The 26,686-nt window shown below is 39.9% G+C and overlaps 3 protein-coding genes across 3 annotated transcripts; 1 reads left to right on the top strand and 2 right to left on the bottom strand.

Moving 5' to 3' along the window:
* The first annotated feature begins 2,292 nt into the window (after positions 1-2,292).
* Positions 2,293-7,336, top strand: LOC135520928 (potassium channel subfamily K member 5-like). Its single transcript, XM_064946786.1, has 5 exons — positions 2,293-2,761; positions 4,975-5,086; positions 5,236-5,402; positions 5,865-6,033; positions 6,246-7,336. The coding sequence occupies exons 1-5, from the start codon at positions 2,576-2,578 to the stop codon at positions 6,965-6,967; spliced, it is 1,356 nt and encodes a 451-aa protein (XP_064802858.1). The 5' UTR covers positions 2,293-2,575; the 3' UTR covers positions 6,968-7,336.
* Positions 7,337-12,788: 5,452 nt separating this feature from the next.
* On the bottom strand, positions 12,789-17,858 carry LOC135520927 (serum paraoxonase/arylesterase 2-like). The gene is made up of 9 exons (XM_064946785.1): positions 17,744-17,858; positions 17,372-17,442; positions 16,899-16,954; positions 16,414-16,579; positions 15,394-15,523; positions 15,054-15,254; positions 14,839-14,920; positions 14,569-14,697; positions 12,789-13,338 (listed from the first exon to the last, which is right to left on the bottom strand). Exons 1-9 carry the CDS (start codon positions 17,815-17,817, stop codon positions 13,177-13,179), a joined length of 1,071 nt encoding a protein of 356 aa, XP_064802857.1. The 5' UTR covers positions 17,818-17,858; the 3' UTR covers positions 12,789-13,176.
* A 1,001-nt stretch (positions 17,859-18,859) lies between these two features.
* LOC135520926 (serum paraoxonase/arylesterase 2-like) lies at positions 18,860-26,686 on the bottom strand. The gene is made up of 9 exons (XM_064946784.1): positions 26,379-26,686; positions 25,814-25,884; positions 25,580-25,635; positions 25,289-25,457; positions 24,923-25,049; positions 24,209-24,409; positions 23,711-23,792; positions 22,418-22,546; positions 18,860-21,142 (listed from the first exon to the last, which is right to left on the bottom strand). The coding sequence occupies exons 1-9, from the start codon at positions 26,453-26,455 to the stop codon at positions 20,969-20,971; spliced, it is 1,086 nt and encodes a 361-aa protein (XP_064802856.1). The 5' UTR covers positions 26,456-26,686; the 3' UTR covers positions 18,860-20,968.

Genomic DNA, 26,686 nt, shown 5'->3' with positions numbered 1-26,686 from the left:
ATAGTTAATCCAGATATTTTTTTTTTAACCTTTGCCTCGATTTGGCAGGCTCGTCCAGATCATCATGGGATTTGGAGTTCTTTATGATAGCCACATTAGCAGCTAATTTACATTTCATTTGGGGGGGGGGGGGGGGGGTAAATACAGTCAAATACATTGATAAAAGTAGCTTTGTCATAGAGATATTTACACTGTTATCAAAATATCACACCAGGGTAAGCCTACACAAAACACATGCCTCATTTGAAGTGTTTCTAAAATACCTTATGGGGAAAATGAACTGGTAGAAAAACGATTGGAACCATTTCCCTGTTTGTTATGGGTATTATGACTCATACTGTGGTACTCTATAGAGAGCTATAGTAAATGGTGTCTTTTTGTAGGCACTAACTCCACAATGTCTCGTTGGCCCAAACATATGTGGAAATTCATGTTTTGGGAGCTCTTATACCTTTTGTTCTATGAGATAATCTCAGCTAACATCACCTTTTGTGAATCTTGAAGCATTTATGTAATCAAAACAAGCACATAAAGGCTTCATAATTCATAGTCACGTTAACTGACTGATATCTCATAAAAGAAAATGTATAAGATCTCCTGAGTCTGTGTTAGCCTCAGACCTTATTTTTGGCGTTTTTCCCAAAAACCCATTCTTTCCCGATTCATTTCCCTCCATAGCTGAACGAACCAGAGGTAACTAATTTCTGTTTTTTGGGACTACAAGCTGGCCAACTCTATTAGTGCCTCTATTGTGCACTTGTGTGTAGGCAATGCCTGCAAGTAAATGTGTGTGTGTATCTGTATTTTATTAGGCAATAATGTAGGCTATTATGTTATTATAGCCTACATATAATGTTATTATATGTCAATAATGAGGCCTACATATAGGTTAATAACATTATACATGTCCAGTAAGCAAAATGACACTGTAAATACGTATTTTCCTGACGTTGAAGTTAAGTTCATTTTAGGTTCTAAATGAAAGCTCAAAATACATATTTTCCTGCCGTTGAAGTTAAGTTCATTTTAGGTTCTAAATGAAAGCTCAAAATACATATTTTCCTGACGTTGAAATCAGGTCCATTTTCAGTTCTGAATGAAAGGTGAAAAGACATCCTTGACCAAATTTAAACTGTACACACATTCTCAATGAAGTAAACGTAATATCACAATAATACATTTGAAATCCATTTAATATAGGAAAGAGGAGCCAAGCGAAGATTGCAACATAGAATATATATTATTGCTCCCACAAATACTTGCAAACTGGAGATTATACTAATGAGCTTCGGCCCCCAAACAAGTACAAATGTGGTTGCTCCGGACCGGACCAAATCTGAACGAATCATAGACGTCTAGGCTATGCTTCACAAATTTGAACAGCACAGTACGACACAGTTCAGTACAGTAGAGCACAGGATAATACAGTACAGTACAGTAGAGCACAGGATAATACAGTACAGTAGAACACAGGATAATACAGTAGAGTACAGTAGTTTAATTAAGTAGAGTAAATAGGATACAATTCAGTACATTATACTGTACTGAACTATACTGTATTGTACTGTACTTTTTTAATGTAATGTACAGTAGGTTACTGTATAGTTCTCTACTGTACTGTGCTGTCCAAACAAAATTTAGTCATCTGTGTTGGCGGGCAAATGGACCAGACCACATCTCAACCAATTATACCCTTACAAAAAAGAGTACAGTTTTGAAACAGCCGTAAAAGTGCAGTAACTGCAGTCAACTTTGGTATTTTGAAGCAGTAATTGCAGAATAACCAGTGTACTGAAGTTGAACTGCAAATACACTGAAAAATGACTGCAGTAAAAAAACGGTGTTATTTTGGACGCAGTATTTGCAGCATAACCAGTGTACTGCAGCATACACCAGTTATACTGAAGCATACACCAGTTATACTGAAGCATACACCAGTTATACTGCAAATGTTTTCCGTAAAGGTAGACGTCTATGTGACTGTTTTCCATAAACACATCCCCAGACAGAGACTTTCAATAAGTCAAAACTCAATAAAGATATTTAATTTGAGACCTTTAATCCACATAACATTACATCTGAGATCAGCATACAGTGAACAGTGCCACTGGTCGCGTTGCTTATTGATTTTGCTTTGATTATGAAGCTTGAGAAGTACATAATCTGCTGTTCTATCGCACTACAATGATGTGCAATGATGTCCGAGGGGGGAAAACAGGGTTCGTTGTTTGTAGCTAGGCTAACGTGGCAGTTTCACAGCTACGGATTCCAGCTTTAATTAAACCCATATAGCTCGGTTGTGGAAATCAGAAAGGCACATTACGTTTTTCTGTCTCTTTGAAAATGATACTATAGGCTAAACAATGGCGCACACCTGAAACGATGTCTTGTATGTGGACTGGGTTGAATTTGTCCTCCTCCGTTGTATTATCACAATCCCAGTCTCCCACGTTTGTAATTACCCAGCACAGGAACCAGGAAGAGAAGTTTGAATGCAACACGCGTCCTATTTTTTGTTTTGGGCAACAATTCTGATGCGAGTTTTATAATGAGGATTACTTTTAAGTGATCGGCAATGTCTGATAAGGGTCCTGTATTAACGTCAGGAATCATTTTTTACCTATCGATCGGGGCAGCAATATTTCAAATACTTGAAGAACCCAATTGGAAACTGGCCAAATCCGAATATTCCCGTCAAAAGGAAAACATTCTTAAAACATATCCGTGCTTGACTAAAGAAGATCTGAACTATATTTTGGGGGTATGTAGGGATTCAATTTAGAATACATGTATTATATTCCCAATCGGCGTTTTAATGATGATCACTACTGTGTTGTCAGCTTGGTCAGCATTGGAACTTTATTATGTCTCTAAAACTGTATTTTACACTATGGGCGATTCCAAGGTGTACCAGCTATTGCTGAACGTCGGATTTTTCACTTTCAAATGTATGTCAAACAAAAAACAATAATTGCAAAGTTAAACAAACCGTACAACTCTATGCACTTTTGTTCTTCAAGCAAATGTATTGTAAACATTTCAGTGGGAGTTGTTAAAAGTTGTCCTTGTGCATGGAGTTGTGTGGTTTGTTGAACTTTTTTTGCAATCATTGTTTTTTGTTTATTTTAAAGTGAAAAAATCCGAGTCTCAGAATCCCTCTGTTACCGTAGAATTAGCACTATGTTTTAGGCCTACGACAACTATTTAGGCCCATGGACGTTGTCCCTGGATAATAAACATACCCAGGTGCTGAATGAAAGCTTAGACCTCTGGGACCTCGAAAATACGTGTTATATGGATGTCAAAAATACTTATTTTCTGGACTTTGAAATCAGGTGCAATTTAGAGGCTGAATGAATGGAAAAAAATATGTATTTTCCAGACGTTGAAAATATGTATTTTTCAGATATTGATTCTATGGCAAAAAATTAAATGCTATACATGTTCTATTAAGAAACCAAATATGTATTATTGCTCCCATCTATCACATGCAGTAATGTTAGCTTTTTCAAATGCTTTAAAACTGGCTGCAATGATGATCAAAGTAGGCCAGCATACAGAATGAACCAACAGACCACTTTAACTACAATAACATTCTGAGTAACGTTTACAGAATATGTTTTTCTTGCTATGACTGTGATATGTTGTTGTTTATCTACCTTAGTTGAATACACTGACTGTAAGTCACTCTGGATAAGAGCATCTGCTGAATGTCCAAAATATACATGTAAAAACAAACACGAGCTGGGTATTCTAATGATAAAGTACACATCTGATCTGTGTGGACCAGATCCATGTCTGTGTTTGGGCCAAATATAGGCCGGTCCGGACAACAATGATTGGTTCAGATTTGATCCGGACTGGACCAAAAGTTCACGTTCGTGGACATTGAAATCAGGGCTCCAAAAAAATACCCCCAAAATATGGAGGATCAGAAAAAGACATCCAAAAGGCATCGCCTGATGTCAAATGCTTTGTGGGTAATTGTACATGAAAAAATAACATTGTAGATCATCTGAAATTATTTAATCTAAACAAAGCTTGTCAAGTTAGGACATTTCAGTCCTTGTCAGTACTGATGTGGCTATGTTATTGATAATAGATGTGCATATTTTTATTTTTATATGTTATTATGAATATATTATTTTCACTGTTGCAGTAAAAGCTTGGAGTACTACTACGCTTATAAATCAAGTTTCAAGTACAGCATCAGAACACATCACTGATGAGCCTACATGCATTTTCATCATCTCTGTGCTCTTTAATGAAGGAGCCAAGTCAGCATGTTGGGACAGTTCAGAAGAACTGGTTTGCCATTTTCTTTGCTCCGATAACAGTGCAGATGCAACGTTGGTAACAGAATGACGTCAGAAGATTGTAGTCATTATGTTGCAAAACTTTGCATCTGCACTGTTCTTCAAGCCAATATGTTTTCAGTGGAAATTGTTAAAAGTAGTCCTTGTGCAGAGTTGTATGTTTTGTTTAACTTTGCAATCATTGGTTTTCATTTGACATACATTTTATCGTGTCAAATCAGAGTCTCAGTGCCACTCTGCTACCGTGGAATAGCCAAGGGGCAGCATATTTTCAGAGGGCGTTGTCTCTCTAGATATCCGGGTTGCCTCCAATGTTTCAATGCCACTGCTGTCTAGGGTCGTGTTTACGAGACTACAGAGGGCGTTGTCAGTCCATTCATTACGGTTGTGTCCTTCTATTTGAAGGTTCTGGAAATATATAACAGGGGTCGATTGTTTGTGTGTAATGACTAAAATATACTTTTCAAACAAATCAAAGTGGGAACATATTATATTTTTATTTGCTCAATCTCAGTGAATTTAGATTCCCAAAGTAACTCTAGAGCTGTGTTTACCTAGAGTGTGAAGACTCCTGAAATTGATCCCAATGAAACCCGTTAACATTTAAGACCCCAATCAGCTCTGTTTGTACAGTGTGATAACCTGCTCTGTTCCCTAGGTGGTGTCAGACGCTGCTGGACAAGGTGTGACCATCACTGGAGAGAATACCTACAACAACTGGGACTGGACCAATTCGGTTGTCTTTGCTGCCACTATTGTCACTACCATAGGTGGGCAATATCTTGAATACAACACTGGAAACATTGAATCATGTTCATCTCTCTCCGATAACAGCTGCTAACTCAGTTACCCAATGTCTAACCATAGCAGAAATTAAGCTGCCACCCCGTCTGAAAGCCTATACGTTTTTGATTTGCAGGTTATGGGAATGTTGCCCCAAAGACGGCTGGTGGCCGTATATTCTGCATCCTGTATGGCCTGTGTGGGATCCCTCTCTGCCTCACCTGGATTAGTGAGCTGGGCTCGTTCTTCGGAGACAGAGCCAAGCGCCTGGGACAGGTCCTGGTACTCAAAGGCCTTAGTGTGGTAAGACTCACTGGGAGTCTCTCAGCACGTCTAATGTGCTCATTTGGATTTCTATCAATGACTTCTGGGGAGGTGCAATACATGACTTAAGCATTTATTAACAGCGGATTAGCCAATGGTAAGCCACATTTAGCCACTGTAGCTGCGTACTAATGACTGAATCCTGTATGGTCCAACTAATGGAGAAGTGTTAGCCTACAAGACATGTTAGCCTTATCACCAGATCTGGTGGAACACACAAAAATGACAATTGACATGGTCAAATCAAAGGGATTGGTCTAACATTGTCACTTGTGTCACATGCCGTTGCTTGTTCTTCTCACTGTGCTTTAGCTGCTGCTTTGGTTGCTCTCTGGGGTCTAGGCCGGCTCACTGTGAAGCCCTTTTTACATCAGCAGTTGTCACAAAGTTCTTTAAATCCATTTGAATGATTGATTGATTCTCCCCGTGTGACGTCTGCAGAAAAAGGTCCAGTTGATCTGCACGGCCATCTTCCTCCTGTGGGGTCTGCTGGTACACCTGGTGATCCCCCCGTTTGTGTTCATGTCCCTGGAGGGATGGTCGTACCTGGAGGGCTTCTACTTCTCCTTCATCACCCTCACCACTGTCGGCTTCGGGGACTACGTCGCAGGTAGTTACATAGGCTTTTCATGAAGTAGATGGCATTCCTCAGAAAATATTAGTTTATGTTTAAGAGATATCATGATATCACCTAATTCACGTTAGAGGATCATAAAGTTATTTGGAGTTGGATTCATTGCCTGGTGCAAAATCCTGCTTTGTCCAAGCTGAAGAAAGTTGACATATACTTAATTAAACTATGTTCTCTTTTTGACTCCACAGGTATCAATCCAAACATAGACTACCCAAGGCTGTACCGGGTGTTTGCAGAGGTGTGGATCTACATGGGTCTGGCCTGGCTGTCTCTGTTCTTCAGCTGGAACGTCCACATGGTTGTGTCGGCTCACAAGGTCCTGAAGAAGAGAAGGCAGAGACACAGGATGGACCACCTGGACCATCGATGGCAGCTCGAGAAGGACGACATCCGCAGCCCTCGCCGCCTCCCCACCGCCGTCGACATCTTCAACTTCCTGTCTGAGAAGCATGAGGACTACAGCACCGCCATCAGGCAGATTGGCGCTGCCGCGAAGCCGAAGCCAAAGACGGAATTCAAGGAGTTGAGTCGTTCAAAGAGCTGTAGTGACATCCTGGGGACGAATATCCAAACCCTGGAGCATTCCCCACGCCGCCTGAGGCGCCACCTTAGCATCAGTCACAATATGTTACTAAGCAGCTTTGGGATGGGAGAGGAGGGGCAGAGGCTTATCGAGGATGACCCTGTCTTTATGAAAGACCCTGTGTTTGAGGAGAACTGTCTGGATAGGGACACTAGAGCGAAGGCTGTTTATGTGTCCAACTCAAAAGAGAACCTAAACCCCGCCGATCTAGGTCCGAACATCAACAAAGAGGAGAATGTTCAGAATCAAGATGGTGGAGAGAATAGGTTTACTGTATCAAAGGTAGTGGAGGGGGATTCGGGAGAGGAGAATGATGAGAAAGGCTGAAGCCTGGGATCCATCCTCTTCATGGAGAACTGAATGATGTCATCAAAAGGGGACTATCTCGCTCTCATAGAAGTTTGGTTGGTGCAGAAAACCTGTGAATTCAGATAAAGTAAATGGTATGATGGGTCTGTGATGGGTCCGCAGAGCATCACAACTTTTTATTTATTGTACCCATCACACCTTTTAATTTATCACCCCATCACACCTTTTAATTTATCACCCCATCACACCTTTTAATTTATCACCCCATCACACCTTTTAATTTATCACCCCATCACACCTTTTAATTTATCACCCCATCACACCTTTTTATTTATCACCCCATCACACCTTTTAATTTATCACCCCATCACACCTTTTTATTTATCACCCCATCACACCTTTTAATTTATCAACCCATCACACCTTTTAATTTATCACCCCATCACACCTTTTAATTTATCACCCCATCACACCTTTTTATTTATCATCACATCACACCTTTTAATTTATCACCCCATCACACCTTTTTATTTATCACCCCATCACACCTTTTAATTTATCACCCCATCACACCTTTTTATTTATCACCCCATCACACCTTTTAATTTATCACCCCATCACACCTTTTAATTTATCACCCCATCACACCTTTTAATTTATCACCCCATCACACCTTTTAATTTATCACCCCATCACACCTTTTAATTTATCACCCCATCACACCTTTTAATTTATCACCCCATCACACCTTTTATTTATCACCCCATCACACCTTTTAATTTATCACCCCATCACACCTTTTAATTTATCACCCCATCACACCTTTTAATTTATCACCCCATCACACCTTTTAATTTATCACCCCATCACACCTTTTAATTTATCACCCCATCACACCTTTTATTTATCACCCATCACACCTTTTAATTTATCACCTTTTAATATATCCATCACACCTTTTAATTTATCACCCCATCACACCTTTTAATGTATCACCCCCATCACACCTTTTAATTTATCACCCATCACACCTTTTAATTTATCACCCCATCACACCTTTTTATTTATCCCCCATCACACATTTTAATTTATCACACCTTTTAATATATCACCCCATCACACCTTTTAATTTATCACCCCATCACACCTTTTAATATATCACCCCATCACACCTTTTAATGTATCACCTCCATCACACCTTTTAATTTATCACCCCCATCACACCTTTTAATTTATCACCCCTTTTAATTTATCACCCCATCACACCTTTTAATTTATCACCCCATCACACCTTTTAATGTATCACCCCATCACACCTTTTAATGTATCACCCCATCACACCTTTTAATATATCACCCCCATCGCACCTTTTAATGTATCACCCCATCACACCTTTTAATTTATCACCCCATCACACCTTTTAATTTATCACCCCCATCACACCTTTTAATGTATCACCCCATCACACCTTTTAATGTATCACCCCATCACACCTTTTAATATATCACCCCATCACACCTTTTAATGTATCACCCCATCACACCTTTTAATTTATCACCCCATCACACCTTTTAATTTATCACCCCATCACACCTTTTAATTTATCACCCCATCACACCTTTTTATTTATCACCCCATCACACCTTTTAATTTATCACACCTTTTAATATATCACCCCATCATACCTTTTAATTTATCACCCCATCACACCTTTTAATGTATCACCCCATCACACCTTTTAATTTATCACCCCATCACACCTTTTAATGTATCATCCCATCACACCTTTTAATGTATCACCTCCATCACACCTTTTAATTTATCACCCCCATCACACCTTTTAATTTATCACCCCTTTTAATTTATCACCCCATCACACCTTTTAATTTATCACCCCATCACACCTTTTAATTTATCACCCCATCACACCTTTTAATGTATCACCCCATCACACCTTTTAATGTATCACCCCATCACACCTTTTAATATATCACCCCATCACACCTTTTAATGTATCACCCCATCACACCTTTTAATTTATCACCCCATCACACCTTTTAATTTATCACCCCATCACACCTTTTAATTTATCACCCCATCACACCTTTTAATGTATCACCCCATCACACCTTTTAATGTATCACCCCATCACACCTTTTAATGTATCACCCCATCACACCTTTTAATTTATCACCCCATCACACCTTTTAATGTATCACCCCATCACACCTTTTAATATATCACCCCATCACACCTTTTAATGTATCACCCCATCACACCTTTTAATTTATCACCCCATCACACCTTTTAATGTATCACCCCATCACACCTTTTAATGTATCACCCCATCACACCTTTTAATATATCACCCCATCACACCTTTTAATTTATCACCCCATCACACCTTTTAATTATCACCCCATCACACCTTTTAATGTATCACCCCATCACACCTTTTAATGTATTATTTATCACACCTTTTAATGTATCACCCCATCACACATTTTAATGTATCACCCCATCACACCTTTTAATGTATCACCCCATCACACCTTTTTATTTATCACCCCATCACACCTTTTAATTTATCACCCCATCACACCTTTTAATTTATCACCCCATCACACCTTTTAATTTATCAACCCATCACACCTTTTAATTTATCACCCCATCACACCTTTTAATTTATCACCCCATCACACCTTTTAATTTATCACCCCATCACACCTTTTAATTTATCACCCCATCACACCTTTTAATTTATCACCCCATCACACCTTTTAATTTATCACCCCATCACACCTTTTTATTTATCACCCCATCACACCTTTTAATTTATCACCCCATCACACCTTTTAATTTATCACCCCATCACACCTTTTAATTTATCACCCCATCACACATTTTAATGTATCACCCCATCACACCTTTTAATGTATCACCCCATCACACCTTTTAATTTATCACCCCATCACACATTTTAATGTATCACCCCATCACACCTTTTAATGTATCACCTCCATCACACCTTTTAATTTATCACCCCCATCACACCTTTTAATTTATCACCCCTTTTAATTTATCACCCCATCACACCTTTTAATTTATCACCCCATCACACCTTTTTATTTATCACCCATCACACCTTTTAATTTATCACACCTTTTAATATATCACCCCATCACACCTTTTAATTTATCACCCCATCACACCTTTTAATGTATCACCCCCATCACACCTTTTAATTTATCACCCATCACACCTTTTAATTTATCACCCCATCACACCTTTTTATTTATCCCCCATCACACATTTTAATTTATCACACCTTTTAATATATCACCCCATCACACCTTTTAATTTATCACCCCATCACACCTTTTAATATATCACCCCATCACACCTTTTAATGTATCACCTCCATCACACCTTTTAATTTATCACCCCCATCACACCTTTTAATTTATCACCCCTTTTAATTTATCACACCTTTTAATTTATCACCCCATCACACCTTTTAATATATCACCCCATCACACCTTTTAATGTATCACCCCATCACACCTTTTAATGTATCACCCCATCACACCTTTTAATGTATCACCCCATCACACCTTTTAATTTATCACCCCATCACACCTTTTAATTTATCACCCCATCACACCTTTTAATGTATCACCCCATCACACCTTTTAATGTATCACCCCATCACACCTTTTTTTATCACCCCATCGCACCTTTTAATGTATCACCCCATCACACCTTTTAATGTATCACCCCATCACACATTTTAATTTATCACCCCATCACACCTTTTAATTTATCACCCCATCACACCTTTTTATTTATCACCCCATCACACCTTTTTATTTATCACACCTTTTAATTTATCACACCTTTTAATATATCACCCCATCATACCTTTTAATTTATCACCCCATCACACCTTTTAATGTATCACCCCATCACACCTTTTAATTTATCACCCCATCACACCTTTTAATTTATCACCCCATCACACCTTTTAATTTATCACCCCATCACACCTTTTAATTTATCACCCCATCACACCTTTTAATTTATCACACCTTTTAATTTATCACCCCATCACACCTTTTAATTTATCACCCCATCACACCTTTTAATTTATCACCCCATCACACCTTTTAATGTATCACCCCATCACACCTTTTAATGTATCACCCCATCACACCTTTTAATATATCACCCCATCACACCTTTTAATGTATCACCCCATCACACCTTTTAATTTATCACCCCATCACACCTTTTAATTTATCACCCCATCACACCTTTTAATTTATCACCCCCATCACACCTTTTAATGTATCACCCCATCACACCTTTTAATATATCACCCCCATCGCACCTTTTAATGTATCACCCCATCACACCTTTTAATTTATCACCCCCATCTCACCTTTTAATGTATCACCCCATCACACCTTTTAATATATCACCCCATCACACCTTTTAATGTATCACCCCATCACACCTTTTAATTTATCACCCCATCACACCTTTTAATGTATCACCCCATCACACCTTTTAATGTATCACCCCATCACACCTTTTAATGTATCACCCCATCACACCTTTTAATGTATCACCCCATCACACCTTTTAATTTATCACCCCATCACACATTTTAATTTATCACCCCATCACACCTTTTAATTTATCACCCCATCCATCACACCTTTTAATGTATCACCCCATCACACCTTTTAATTTATCACCCCATCACACCTTTTAATTTATCACACCTTTTAATTTATCACCCCATCACACCTTTTAATTTATCACCCCATCACACCTTTTTATTTATCACCCCATCACACCTTTTAATTTATCACCCCATCACACCTTTTAATTTATCTTTTAATATATCACCCCATCACACCTTTTAATGTATCACCCCATCACACCTTTTAATTTATCACCCCATCACACCTTTTAATTTATCACCCCATCACACCTTTTAATGTATCACCCCATCACACCTTTTAATTTATCACCCCATCACACCTTTTAAAATATCACCCCCATCGCACCTTTTAATGTATCACCCCATCACACCTTTTAATGTATCACCCCATCACACCTTTTAATGTATTACCCCATCACACCTTTTAATGTATCACCCCATCACACATTTTAATGTATCACCCCATCACACCTTTTAATGTATCACCCCATCACACCTTTTAATGTATCACCCCATCACACCTTTTAATGTATCACCCCATCACACCTTTTAATCCATCTGAACTGAATGATGTAGAAGCATCATAACACAGTCCTGGGACAACCAGAGACAATGGCAGAGTTAGGATTGGTCACATTCCCCTGTGGTGAGGAGTGGAAACACATTTTCAACGGTTTTCCTTAACATCATGATCAGTGAAATGTATGACCCAAGATTATCAAGGCCTAAGATCATGCACACAGTCTGGACAACTTCCTGTCTTTGTTATCTTTATCTCGATGTTAAACACACATTTTGGTCTGTGGGAAAAGTAAAAGAAGGAAAATATAGCAAACAATGGACTCCTTAGAGTTGCCAGTGTGATTTACCTGACTCTAAAATGAGAAACTGAAAGCAATGGAGTTTGTCTATTGTTACAAACTGCCTTCAGAATTAAAGTTTACATGAGTTTTTATGTAATTTCCATGTTTTTTTATATGAGTAGATGTAGTGGTTGTGGACTTGAAAAAGGAGATATAAGATATAGAATCATTTTGTATTTTTTGCTTTGTCATTACCCCCCCCCCCCCCTGAAAAATATTCCCCCAAAGATCGATGATCAACAATATGTCAAAGTAAAATAATGAAATATAACTGTTTAATCAATACAAATAGTCCACCATTTTCGACAGTGTGCAGGTCTCTCATCTTTTCCAGTATTCTTATTTTGACTTCTACGCACCTGGAACAGACACTATTGAGTACTAAGGAACTTAAAAGAGCGCAGACTGCCTCTTATCATTTAACATAATTACACATGCCATGCATCACAGCAATTGCAGTGTTATATTGTGGCAACCATGTGGAATATTTATACTTTTCAATCATATTACACCAGACAAGATGTACTATACAGAAACAGCACAGACTTTGAGTACAATACAGTTTGAGTGTCATTACTGCATCTATATATACACACACAGACTTTGGAAATCAGATGTCTGGAAGGAATCATTGGCTACTTTAGATCACAGACCAGGGCTTTGTGGTAGACTGTTCCTATGAGAAGCTTTCCTTCATAGGGAGCTGCTACAGAGGATCCCATGAGCACACTGCCATCATCAGCATAGACCTGGGTCACCACTGGCTTCTCAGAGTTGATGTCCTGAATCCTAATGACCTATAAAACAAATTATGATAAAGAAAACCAATTAAAGCTTTTGGTACATGGGCTGTGTCCCAAATGGCAGTCTATTCCCTATACAGTGCACTACACTACTTTTGGCCAAGGCCCATAGGGAGTATACTCTATAGGGCAGGTATTCCCAAACTGGGGTGATATATACTCTATAGTATACTTTTTAGGGCAGGTATTCCCAAACTGGGGTGATATATACTCTATAGTATACTCTATAGGCCAGGTATTCCCAAACTGGGGTGATATATACTCTATAGTATACTCTATAGGGCAGGTATTCCCAAACTGGGGTGATATATACTCTATAGTATACTCTATAGGGCAGGTATTCCCAAACTGGTGATGTGATATAGCGAAGCACCTGAGTGAGTTGGGTGTGAAATTACGCAGATACTTTCCCGAAATGGATGACACAAACAACTGGATTCGTTATCCCTTTCATGCCCTGCCTCCAGTCCAATTACTGATATCTGAACAAGAGAGCCTCATAAACATTGTAACAAGCGGTTCTGTGAAAATTGAATTAAATCAGAAGCCACTGCCAGATTTCTGGATAGGGCTGCGCTCAGAATATCCTGCCTTGGCAAATCATGCTGTTAAGACACTGATGCCCTTTGCAACCACGTACCTATGTGAGAGTAGATTCTCGGCCCTCATTAGCATGAAAACTAAATAAAGGCACAGATTGTGTGTGGAAAATGATTTAAGACTGAGACTCTCTCCAATACAACCCAACATTGCAGAGTTATGTGCATCCTTTCAAGCACACCTTTCTCATTAACCTGTGGTGAGTTATGCACAATTTTCAATTAACAAATAAGGTTTAATATCTAAGATGGTTAAATAAAAAGCAAAATTATTGACTATTATTATATTATTATTTGTGCCCTGGTCCCATAAGAGCTCTTTGTCACTTCCCACGAGCCGGGTTGTGACGACAACTCACACTCATTCTTATGTTTCATAAATGTATCGTATAGTGTGTGGGTGGCAGGCTTACAATGGTGGCAAAAAACAACATTTGAGAGTGTGCTGACCCTGGTGCTAGAGGGGGTACACAGCTGGAGGTTGAATGTTTGAAGGGGTATGGGACTATAAAAAGTGTGGGAACCACTGCTATAGGGAATAGGGTGCCATTTGGAACTGAGATCAGAGTGATTTATTCCTATAATATAATAGAACTAGAGAGGACATAGTAAATTACGTACTAACCTCGGATCCAGGTAGATCCTCAGGGTCATATACTGCTACCTTTGCTCCATTAGGGTGACAACCCAGCCATATGTCACCTGTTACATGGTCCACCTCGATGTTGTCACAGAGAGACCCAACGGCTACATACTGGTTGGAGACAGACATCATTAGGAATGTGATGGCTGATTGTATTACAGCGGCTGGACCATCTCTAGAAACAATACAAAATATTATATTATGCCCGTAAAGAAGTTTGCGTTCATATTTGATGTAGTGAAAAAGTTTTACCTTGACATGTACCAATTCTTTGTTTTTCTTTATCTCAAAAACAGCAATCTCATGGTCCAAAATAGCAGACACGTATAGATACCTGGGAGGAAAAAACACATTTATTGTTTTACTGCATAACACACTTCCAAAGAGCACAACCGATTTGTACATTTTGAACTGTTCGATTCTCAATTGTGTAGACTTTACTACAATTGTGGAAACAAAGAAGGCACCTTTTGTCGGGTGACATGTTGATGCCGTTTGCAGATAGGAAGCCATGGCCCACTGCCTTCACTCCTCCAGGGCTGTAGTAAACCACATCAGCCCAGGGTAGACCCAGGAACACAGCCAGCATGTGTAGCACTGCACTGGGATAGGAGTGATCGTTGGTGGCATAGAAGCTCTCCACTCCCACAGCCACAATGTCATTCACACTGAGAGAGTAAAGGGCAAAAACATACAGAGTTAGCCAAGCAGAAACACACCACGGTGGAACTCTCACTGGTCATACTGTACAGTCCATAGCCAATGTGGTTCATCCACATCATGTAAATGTAAACATCTCACACCTACCTATGAAGGAGATCATGCTTTATAGTTTTCAGGTGCACAATGGTGTTGTCCTCTTCGACAAATAGAAAGATCTCTACCTGGCTTATGTAATGTTGAGGGTGATTGACAACAAACAGATGGATGGTTTTATCTGGAAGGAGATGGGAGTTCAGCAGTGAGAAATATCGTCTCTACTGTCTCCTCTGTTGTCTAAGGCTCTCTATTGATTGACAGGGACACACACACACACACACACACACACACACACACACACAGTTGTGTTCATAATTCCATAGGCAATGGTCTGAAGAGTGTTCCAATTTGGGATAATCTGGTCTGGAATGGAGGAATTTGCTGCGATTTCTGACTTGAGTAACTAGAATAATTGCTGACACATGTTTTATACTGTACTCTTTTACTGTGTACTGTTGTACTGTATACTGTATTGTTGTACTGTATACTGTATTGTTTTACTGTATACTGTATTGTTTTACTGTATACTGCACTGTTTTGCTATACAGTACCAGTCAAATATTTGGACACACCTACTCATTCAAAGGTTTTTCTTTATGCCAAAGTGTGCAAAGGGTGACATCAAGGCAAAGGGTGGCTCATTTGAAGAATCTAAAATATATTTAGATATGTTCAACACTTTTTTGGTTACCTCATGATTCCATATGTGTTATGTGTTAAACAGAAAAACCCTTGAATGAGCAGGTGTGTCCAAACTTTTGACTGGTACTGTATATTGTACTTATATTTTATGAATAAAATGTATTATAAACATATCTTGTGTAATTTCCATTTTTGTATGTTGTTTAATCAAACAGCTGGCCATCACGGTCTAGCCGCTCTTGTTGAGGGAAAGTGTCTGGCAGAGAGATTCACAGGAAAATTGTGTCTCTATATACGCTGTGGATTTTATTGGTTGGGTGGGTGATTACACAAAGCTCACTGGTCCACTTTGAGAAGTTATCACATGTCCGATGTTTTTGAAACAAACTAATTTCATATGTGAGAGCAAAATCTCCCATACTTTACCTGTCTCGTCAATGTAGACACTGATTCCATGGGGGTTGAAGGAGTCCCGGTCCAGGTCTCCTTTGATTGTCAGCTCCACAGGGATCAGTCTGGGGTCCAACAGGTCCAGGGTATATATCTTGCCTGGGTCATCAGAGAAGGAGGGCATTCCAGGATATTTCAAGCCCTGGGTGGGGGTATTGATTTGACATGAGTGACAGGGTTAGGTTCTTGATGGCACCCTATTCCCTACATAGTGCACTACTTTTGACCAAATTAGTGCACTGTGGGAATAGGGTGCCATTTGGGATACAAGGTGGTGTATGTATTGTATTTTTAAAAACAGCCATTTTATTCTGTAAAAATAGTTATTTTATCATAGGTGTGAGGGAGGTATGTTCAACAGGCAATATTATGAATTGAGGACAATATTTTAATTATTCAGTGTGCCTTACCAGAATGTGCTTGCCATGAAGGATCGCATCATGACAATGGATATTACTTACGGTGCTTATGATGGCCAGTCCATCTCGAAGTATGGTGAAGTCCTCTGCTCCATATTCTGTACATATAGGATTGTCCACAAACCATTAGCAATAGCCTATATCAATGTATTATTTTTATCCCATAGGCCAAAGGCCTTTATTAAACATAACATCATCATCATGACACCAACCAAAGCATGCTGGGACACGTTGATACTTGGACTATTAGTCTAATGGACTTCAGCCCTGACACTTGCCCAACCAGTGGTTATACAGCCTGATCTCATCACACATACTGAGAAGACTCATTATTATGAGCCTACTGGAATAACTGGAACAGGCTCAAAGTAGAACAGGCTATTTCAACATTACATTGGTATCTATCTCACACCGATGTAGAAGAACATAGAAGAACTATACTATAGGTATTAATTAAAGCATGAACTGTTATAATGTCAATATGATTACAATTTAATGGACTGGTTCAGACATACCTATATTCTTTAATAGGTGACAGTTGGGGAGGCGTTTTACAGGCACTTCTCTGTTGGCAAGGGCTATTTCACTGCAAATAGAACCCGGTTAATATTACTTTGGTGTGAAAGCAAGAGCAACACAGATCATTCTGATTTCAGCTTTTGACACTCACACCACTGCTCAATTCACCTAAAGTAGTTCACTTCAAAGTTGCTAAAAGCCTATTTTTCAAATATCACTTTTAATGTCTGAGGCCTCTGTTGACAATGCCAATCAGGTCAATATTGTAAACTCTGATCAGGGAAATGTAGCATGATTCCGAAGAAGACATTCCAAAGAAGATACACATGCCCTATAATGTTAAAATGTTCAGCAGCCATGCAGCCTACCTCAATTTAAGAAGTCTTTGCCCCAAAAGAGCTGCCAATGCAGCAATGCAGATGGTAACAAGCACCCACTTCATGGCAGACAAACTCTTTCCCTTGGTCAAAGGTTATGAAAGCCGTGTGCAAAAAGGTGGGTGTGTTGTGTACAGGCAGAGTGTAATTGCACAGTTGAACCATGGGGCGAGCTGTAGTTTAGCAATTCCTAGAGGGAGGTCAAATCTGCAGTCCCAAAACTGTGATCAATATTCAGTTACATCACAACTGAATCTAGTTCCCTTTACAAAGAGGGTAAAAAACATATCAAATACTTGTTTTCCATGTCAAATCAGTGAGATGTACCTGTAATTTAAACATGACTTTAACCTCTACGCAGGGGTGTAAAGTACTTAAGTAAACATACTTTAAAGTACTACTTAAGTTCTTTTTTTGGGGTAGCTTTACTTTATTATTTATATATATTTTTAAACTTTTAACACTACATTCCTAAAGAAAAGAATGTACTTTTTACTCCATAGAGTTTACCTAACACCCAAAAGTTACATTTTGAATGCTTAGCAGGACAGGACAATTACCATTTCACGCACTTATCAAGACAACACATGGTCTTCCCTTCTGCCTCTGATTTGATGGACTCACTAAACACAAATGCATCTTTCGTAAATGATGTCTGAGTGTGCCCCTGGCTATCCATACATTTTAAAAACAAGAAAATGGTGCCGTCTGCTTTGCTTAAAAGAAGGAATTTGAAATTATTTACACTTCTACTTTTTCTTTTGATACTTAAGTATATTTTTGCAATTACATTTACTTTGGATACTTAAGTATATTTATAACCAAATACTTTAATACTTTTACTCAAGTAGTATTTTACTGGGTGACTTTTCCTTTTACTTGAGTAACTTTCTATTAAGGTATCTATACTATTACTCAAGTATGAAAATTGGGTACTTTTTCCGCAACTGCCTCTATGGGATCGGTCCCCCGAACGGGACAGTTGAAATAAAGCGCTAATGTGATTAGCATGACGCTGTAAGTGTTGGTCAATCTCTTCAACAGATGATCAGGTCTATATAATTATCAAACATACATTAGTAATGGAAAGGAAACACAGACTCTTAGTTTAAGTATTAAAATACTCATTTTAGTAATACAATTGTAGGCAGAATTTGGTACAGAGTACAGTATAGCAGTACATGATAGTTCTCCCCAAGTTCTGCAAAATGTGTAAGACATCCTGCAACTCAAATAGCCTCTCCCAGTCCTCCTTGCATGAGTTTCCCTGGCAACAACATTTTAATAAATCTAACCTCCCTGACAGCAGTAACCATCTTATCATCTCATCTTATGTCTGTAGCTTGTGAGGTGTGGAAACACTTTGTTGCTTTTATGAATTTTGTCTTGCTGCTTTTTGTTCTATGTTGCTCTGTCTGTATGCTACGTCTTGCTTGTCCTATGTTGCTATGTCTTGCTTGTTCTATGTTGCTATTGTCTATATTGTAATTGTTTTTAATAACCTGCCCAGGGACTGCGGTTGAAAATTAGCCGGCTGGCTAAAACCGGCACTTTTGCTGAAACGTTGATTAATGTGCACTGTCCCTGTAAAAATAAAAAATAAACTCAAACTCAAATCAGCAATTAAAAGCTCAGAAGTGGGTTTAACCGAAACTTGACCTGTCATCACAAGTATGAACGAGTGTAAGCATCTTCTGATAGGTGGCTGGTTTTATCAGGTCTGTGACAGCCTTGTGTTCTCAGAAAACCAGACCACCACGGTGGGATCCAGACAGGAGGAGTCTGAATGTAGACGCCTTCTGATGTCTGAAGGTCACATCACTCAAAAACAGGTTAACACACACACAGAGGTCTCCTGAAGAGGAGACCTTACAGTTTATCATAACATACTTTATTAACCCTTTAAAAGGTATAAGGCCTTGATTTAACCCTCTTCATTAGTAACAAGAACATTTCCCAGGACATAGACATGTCTTATATGGGCAGAAAGCTGAAAGTTTAAATTCTTGTTAATCTAACTGCACTGTCCAATTTACAGTAGCTATTACAGTGAAAAAAAGACCATGCTATTGTTTGAGGAGAGTGCACAACAACAAAAACATTTTTATCACAGCAACTGGTTTGATATATTCACATCTGAAGGTAAATAATGTACTTACATTCAGAATCTTGCTCTGATTTGTCATCCAGATATAAAATGTAGCTTAGTTTTGTTTGATAAAATCCATTTTTATATTAAAAACATCACATCTAGATGTGTGAAGGTTGGTGTCTTTTCTGTAGGGAAGCTAATTATCCATAATTTATGACATTCCTAGAAGTGTATAAACTTTTTTTTATTACCATATCATTTGTGTATGTTCTCTATAGTTATGTACTTGTGTCATTTGACCAATTCGGCACATTTGGGCAGACTTGAAACAACATTTTGAACAGTAATGCAACGGTTCATTGGATCAGTCTAAAACTTTGTACATTCACTGATGCCATCTAGTGGCAAAAATCAGAATTGCACCTAGACTCCAAAGTGAGATATAAGCCTTTCTATTGCATTTCAGAGATGGGGGGGGAGTTCTTCCCCCCTTTGTATTATCTTTTACCAGATCTAATGTGTTATATTCTCCTACATCAATTTCACATTTCCACACACTTCAAAGTGTTTCCTTTCAAATGGTATCAATAATATGCATATCCTTGCTTCAGGTCCTGAGCTACTGGCAGTTATATTTGGGTATGTCATTTTAGGCCCAATTTTTTTTAAAGGGTCCTTAACAGTCAGATTATTCTAATCAAGTAATTTCTCCTGTCATTTATCAACTTTGATACAATGTGGCACTTGCAACATTACTATGTATCGTTACAGGTCTTGTACACTGCACCAGCGTTATCTTTGACATATCATTTTGTCAACTTTATTGCAAATCTAACTTCCTGTGATTAGACAGAGCGTGCAATGAATGAACTCTAAAATGTTTGTTTTTTTACTTGGCAAGTTGAACCCCACAGGCCACGGCAGAATTCAGTACGGCACAACATTGAGGAACTTTCAGCTAGATATATATTATGCAGAACAGACATCCCTCCCTGTCATATAGAGTAAGGAATCTTGTTAACTCTATTCATTGCATTTCCATCTGCAACATTCAGTATGTTGCACACTTGCACTCTTCCAACCACAACCCACGTCGGAAGCCTGTTTTCTACATAGAGCATTGGCTACTGGTCTACCTTGGCTAGATCACAGACCAAGGCTTTCTGGAAGATTGTTCCAATGAGAAGCTTTCCTCCGTAGGGAGCTGCTACAGAGGATCCTATGAGCACACTGCCATCATCAGCATAGACCTGGTTCACCACTGGCTTCTCAGAGTGGATGTCTTTAATCTGAATCACCTGTGAAAACAATATCATGAAATGTAGATGTATACCAGACAGTGAGCATTACAGAGAAAGACACCCACGCCAGGTCCAGTCCAAGTCCACCCCAAATTCAGTTTTAGTCCACCCCAAGTCCACTCAATGACCACTCAATGTCCACTCCAAGTCTACTCAATGTCCACTCAATGTCCACTCTTAGTACACTCTAAGACCATTTTAAGTCCACTCAATGTCTACTGCAAATCCACCCCAAGTCCACTCTAAGTCCACTCTGAGTACACTCCAAGTCCACTCCAAGCCCAGTCCATGCCCACTCCAAGACCACTCCAAGTCCACTCCAAGTCCACTCTAAGCCCAATTTAAGTCCAGTCCATATCCACCCCAAGTCAACTCTAAGACCACTTTAAGTCCAGTCCATATCCACCCCAAGTCCACTCTAAGACCACTTTAAGTCCAGTCCATATCAACCCCAAGTCCACTCTAAGACCACTTTAAGTCCAGTCCATATCCACCCCAAGTCCACTCTAAGACCACTTTAAGTCCAGTCCATATCCACCCCAAGTCCACTCTAAGACCACTTTAAGTCCAGTCCATATCCACCCCAAGTCCACTCTAAGACCACTTTAAGTCCAGTCCATATCCACCCCAAGTCCACTCTAAGACCACTTTAAGTCCAGTCCATATCCACCCCAAGTCCACTCTAAGACCACTTTAAGTCCAGTCCATATCCACTCCAAGTCCACTTTAAGTCCAGTCCATATCCACCCCAAGTCCACTCTAAGACCACTTTAAGTCCAGTCCATATCCACTCCAAGTCCACTTTAAGTCCAGTCCATATCCACCCCAAGTCCACTCTAAGACCACTTTAAGTCCAGTCCATATCCACCCCAAGTCCACTCTAAGACCACTTTAAGTCCAGTCCATATCCACCCCAAGTCCACTCTAAGACCACTTTAAGTCCAGTCCATATCCACCCCAAGTCCACTCTAAGACCATTTTAAGTCCAGTCCATATCCACCCCAAGTCCACTCTAAAACCACTTTAAGTCCAGTCCATATCCACCCCAAGTCCACTTTAAGTCCAGTCCATATCCACTCTAAGTCCATTGTGCTTGTGTGTTTCCTCTCGTACAGTAGTTGGAATGTACTGTAGTCCAGCAGCTTTTACCTATAGCATAGTAGAGGCGTGAACATGTGAAAACAATGTTGGTGTATAGTACAGATACACTGCTGGTATATGATCCAGAAAGCAGTTCACTCAGGAAGTTTCAATAGCGGCAGGTGTACGAACCTCAGATCCAGGAAGATCCTCAGGATCATTTCGAAATAGTTTCCAGCCATTAGGGTGACAACCTATCCACAAGTCGCCAGTCTCAGGGTCAACATAAATGTTGTCAACAAGAGAGCCCACTTCCACGACCTGGTGACAAAGAATAATATCACGTAAGCTATAAAAAATAAAGAGTCACACACTCTATTTATATAAACTCCCAGTCATTTATTGGGTAAAACACCTAACGTTTCGGCATCACTGTGCCTTCTTCAGGGTGCCTGAGAGCAGAGGGTGCCTTCTTCAGGGTGCCTGAGAGCAGAGGGTGCCTTCTTCAGGGCGCCTGAGAGCAGAGGGTGCCTTCTTCAGGGCGCCTGAGAGCAGAGGGTGCCTTCTTCAGTTGAGAGCAGGGTGCCTTCTTCAGGGTGCCTGAGAGCAGAGGGTGCCTTCTTCAGGGTGCCTGAGAGCAGAGGGTGCCTTCTTTGAGAGCAGAGGGTGCCTTCTTCAGGACGCCTGAGAGCAGAGGGTGCCTTCTTCAGGACCCCTGAGAGCAGAGGGTGCCTTCTTCAGGGCGCCTGAGAGCAGAGGGTGCCTTCTTCAGGGCGCCTGAGAGCAGAGGGTGCCTTCTTCAGGGTGCCTGAGAGCAGAGGGTGCCTTCTTCAGGGCGCTTGAGAGCAGAGGGTGCCTTCTTCAGGGCGCCTGAGAGCAGAGGGTGCCTTCTTCAGGACGCCTGAGAGCAGAGGGTGCCTTCTTCAGGACGCCTGAGAGCAGAGGGTGCCTTCTTCAGGGCGCCTGAGAGCAGAGGGTGCCTTCTTCAGGGCGCCTGAGAGCAGAGGGTGCCTTCTTCAGGGCGCCTGAGAGCAGAGGGTGCCTTCTTCAGGGTGCCTGAGAGCAGAGGGTGCCTTCTTCAGGGTGCCTGAGAGCAGAGGGTGCCTTCTTCAGGACGCCTGAGAGCAGAGGGTGCCTTCTTCAGGGTGCTTTCTTCAGGACACAGTTAACGTTGTTTTTTTACCCAATAAATTACTGGAAGTTTATATATATTCGGTGTGCGACTCTATATTTTTAGACATAGTTTATTTGCCGTTAGTCAGCACCTCTACACTAAATCATTTTCTTTGGGTGTGCGCCAGCTCATGCTTTTTAAAATAATAATATCATGAAATGAGTTTTAAAGAGCCTATTCTGGATTCAGATACACAAGCAATGGGAGAGAATAAACACATCAGATTTAGGCTTTCAACAGAGCAGCATGTTTCAATAGTCCATTTGACTATTTACCAGGTGTAAAACAAATCTGCCATTCCCATATTTTACCTTCACTGGTGCCAAACCATTGCTTTCCAGTCGCTCCAAAACATGTATGTTGTGGTCAAATAAGTCAGCCACATATATGTGCCTACATGAAAACATAAATAGTTATATGTTACATAACATCACATTAGTTTCATCAACAGACCTTATCGTGTCAACATGTGATATCCACTCTATAATCAAACACGTAACAGGTTTGACTGCCCATATGGACAGGATTATTGAACTGTGTGTACACAGGGCAGTACTCAAAGCGCTTTGAGATTCTTTATGTCATTATTTGTTTAATTGTAATTTTATCAGACACCCTTATACAGAGCGACTTACAGTACTGAGTGCATACATTTGAGTACTTTTTTTTTTTTTTTAAATGTCATACTGGTCACCAATGGGAATCCAACCCTCAACCCTGGCGCCATGCTCTACCAACTGAGCTACACGGGACTGAATACTTGAATAGCGCTATAGAAGTTGAATAGATTATTTATCTAATTATTGTACCTTTTGTCAGGTGAGATGTTGATGCCATTGGCCATGTAGAATCCCTCAGCCACTACGTTGACCTCTTCAGGGCTGTAATACACAACGTTAGACCAGGGCTGAGCCAGAAGTACCTCCAGAGTATTCAGAGGGCCTCCACTGAAATAGCGATCGTTGGTGGCATAGAAGCTCTCCACTCCCACAGCCACAATGTCATTCACACTAAGAGAAAACCACAGAACAACTTAAAACACCATTTACTCTAAATGGCATATTAAAGAACTATTAAATGCATAACAACATGACAAAAGAAAAATGAGCACTAGTTTGTGCTCAGTTCAAATATCCCTAATTTCTCCAAACTCTCAGTCTTGAGAGTATATTTTTATTTATTTTACCTTAATTTAACTAGGCAAGTCAGTTAAGAACAAATTATTATTTTCAATGATGGCCTAGGAACAGTGGGTTAACTGCCTGTTCAGGGGCAGAACAACAGATTTGTACCTTGTCAGCTCGGAGGTTTGAACTTGCAACCTTCTGGTTACTAGTCCAACGCTCTAACCACTAGGCTACCCTGCCGCCCCAGTAGACAAGTTTAAGAGGATAGGCTACAGTTCCATATTGTTACCATGTAATGGACACTTTTAGCCCTGCTGTAATATGAAACTTTACCGACAATCTAGGTAACAAACCAAATTGGTTTGAAGCAATGACATGACTTTAGCTCTTGCATACCTGTGAAGGAATTCATGCTTTATGGTTTTCACATAGACAAGGGAGTGGTCCTCCTCAACAAACAGAAAGATCTCCACTTGGGTTTTCTGTTGAGGGTGATTGACCACAAACAGGTATACTGAGTTATCTGGAAAGTGGAGAAAAGATTCAGCTCAATCAATTGATCCATCTTGTGTTTTTGACAGTTCTCTTTTCACGCAAGAGAAGATTGGGAAGAGCAGCAGATGCATTTCAAAACCTGTTTGCGTCCCAAAATGGCAACCTATTCCCTATATAGCGCACTACTTTTGACCAGAGCCCTATAGGGAGTAGTGTGCCATTTAGGGAATAGGGCGCCATTTGTGACAGATTATTGGTTTTATTTACCCGTCTCATCTGTGTATACACTGATTCCATGTGGATTGAAGGAGTCCAGGTCAAAGCCTCTCCCCATGCGGAGCTCCACTGGTTTCATCCTAGAATCTTCACTCATATCAAGGGTGTACATCTTTCCAGGGTCATCTGAATAGGACGGCAATACAGGATCCTTCAAGCCCTAGTAATTCCAATCATATTAAGATTAACATGAGGATATGTTGATAGCCTAATACATTTATTTACGACTACATTTTTTATGTTGCGTGTTTCATATAGGGCCAAGTCAATGTTGTAACTCACAGTGCTAATAATAGCAAGTCCATTGGGAAGTATTGTGAGGTCCTCTGATCCGTACTCTGTCAGAAATTAAATCACATGTGTTCAGATATGGCTTTACAGGCAAACAACGTTGTACAGTTACTTCATATAACATGAACATGTGGCATAGAGCTTATGGAAAGGCCTGCCTTTTATATCCATGCCAGCACTGTTAAAGGTCCCAATGTCCTGGACATTCATGTGTATTGTACGTACCAAGGCTTTTGATTGGATGGCAGTTTGGGAGGTGGGTTTGGACAAGCTTTCTGGAAGCAAGAGTCCTTTTCCTGCAACATGTAAAATAAGGTTCATAGTTACATCCCTTCAAATGGTTCAAACTCCAGAATAACACTGCGATTTTAACACTGTAGTTATGACTTAGGGCATTTTTATGTGTCTATGTACAAACAATCATAAATATAGCCTAGTCAGCTATCACATTTAGTATAGCCTCAGACTACTGTAACTTGAGCAGAGATCAGATTTGCTTGGCGCACAGCATTGCTGTTTGTCAACAACATGTAGTGACCCTCAATCTCTCAATTTATAAGTTCAGAAAAGTGAAAATAACCCAAACCATTATTACTCAGTAATAAAGCACTGGCTAATAAAGGAAAGCTAAATAGAAAAACAGGTTAGTTGGCTTATATTGCTTGCTGTCAACAAAACAACTTTTTGAGGTTGCTAGCAAAAACACTAAATTGGCTAGCTAGCTACTATAACAGTTAGCATGCAATTTTATTCCAACTAAAAAGGCTACAACTACATAAACACAGCCTACCTTAAGTTAATAATTCTCTCTCCAAGAAATGCTGATAAAGCAGCAACAAAAAGTGATATGACAACCAGCTTCCCCATTTTGAATAATTAGATAGTAGTAAATTGAGCAACTTTCGAGATAACTTCACATGTTCTGTTGAAGACCTGCCAGTCTCCGCCCCGCCCGGCGGCGACCCCTGTCTCACGCAGACACTCACTGAGCGGCAACAATGCAACTGTAGTTGATGTCAAATGTTTCCACTGAATGTGTGCGATGTGCATTCCAATGTTGTGTATAAACTCTGGATGCCTAACAGGGAGCGCGTTATT

This window comes from Oncorhynchus masou, chromosome 29 (assembly GCF_036934945.1).
Source record: "Oncorhynchus masou masou isolate Uvic2021 chromosome 29, UVic_Omas_1.1, whole genome shotgun sequence".
NCBI lineage: Eukaryota > Metazoa > Chordata > Actinopteri > Salmoniformes > Salmonidae > Oncorhynchus > Oncorhynchus masou.
Note: the sequence above shows the minus strand (reverse complement) of the source record. Positions and strands in the feature narration are given on the sequence as shown.

What these genes read in the sequence shown, in the direction of transcription:
- LOC135520928 (XM_064946786.1), top strand. Translation starts at nt 2,576, where the DNA reads ATGTCTGATAAGGGTCCTGTATTAACGTCAGGAATCATTTTTTACCTA. An exon ending in TACTCAAAGGCCTTAGTGTG is followed by an intron (nt 5,403 to 5,864) that starts GTAAGACTCACT and finishes TGACGTCTGCAG; the next exon opens with AAAAAGGTCCAGTTGATCTG. An exon ending in CTTCGGGGACTACGTCGCAG is followed by an intron (nt 6,034 to 6,245) that starts GTAGTTACATAG and finishes TTGACTCCACAG; the next exon opens with GTATCAATCCAAACATAGAC.
- LOC135520927 (XM_064946785.1), bottom strand. Translation starts at nt 17,817, where the DNA reads ATGAAGTGGGTGCTTGTTACCATCTGCATTGCTGCATTGGCAGCTCTT. An exon ending in TCACCTATTAAAGAATATAG is followed by an intron (nt 16,955 to 17,371) that starts GTATGTCTGAAC and finishes CTATATGTACAG; the next exon opens with AATATGGAGCAGAGGACTTC. An exon ending in TGTCTACATTGACGAGACAG is followed by an intron (nt 15,524 to 16,413) that starts GTAAAGTATGGG and finishes ATCTCCTTCCAG; the next exon opens with ATAAAACCATCCATCTGTTT.
- LOC135520926 (XM_064946784.1), bottom strand. Translation starts at nt 26,455, where the DNA reads ATGGGGAAGCTGGTTGTCATATCACTTTTTGTTGCTGCTTTATCAGCA. An exon ending in GAGAGAATTATTAACTTAAG is followed by an intron (nt 25,885 to 26,378) that starts GTAGGCTGTGTT and finishes TACATGTTGCAG; the next exon opens with GAAAAGGACTCTTGCTTCCA. An exon ending in AACATCTCACCTGACAAAAG is followed by an intron (nt 23,793 to 24,208) that starts GTACAATAATTA and finishes GTTTTCATGTAG; the next exon opens with GCACATATATGTGGCTGACT.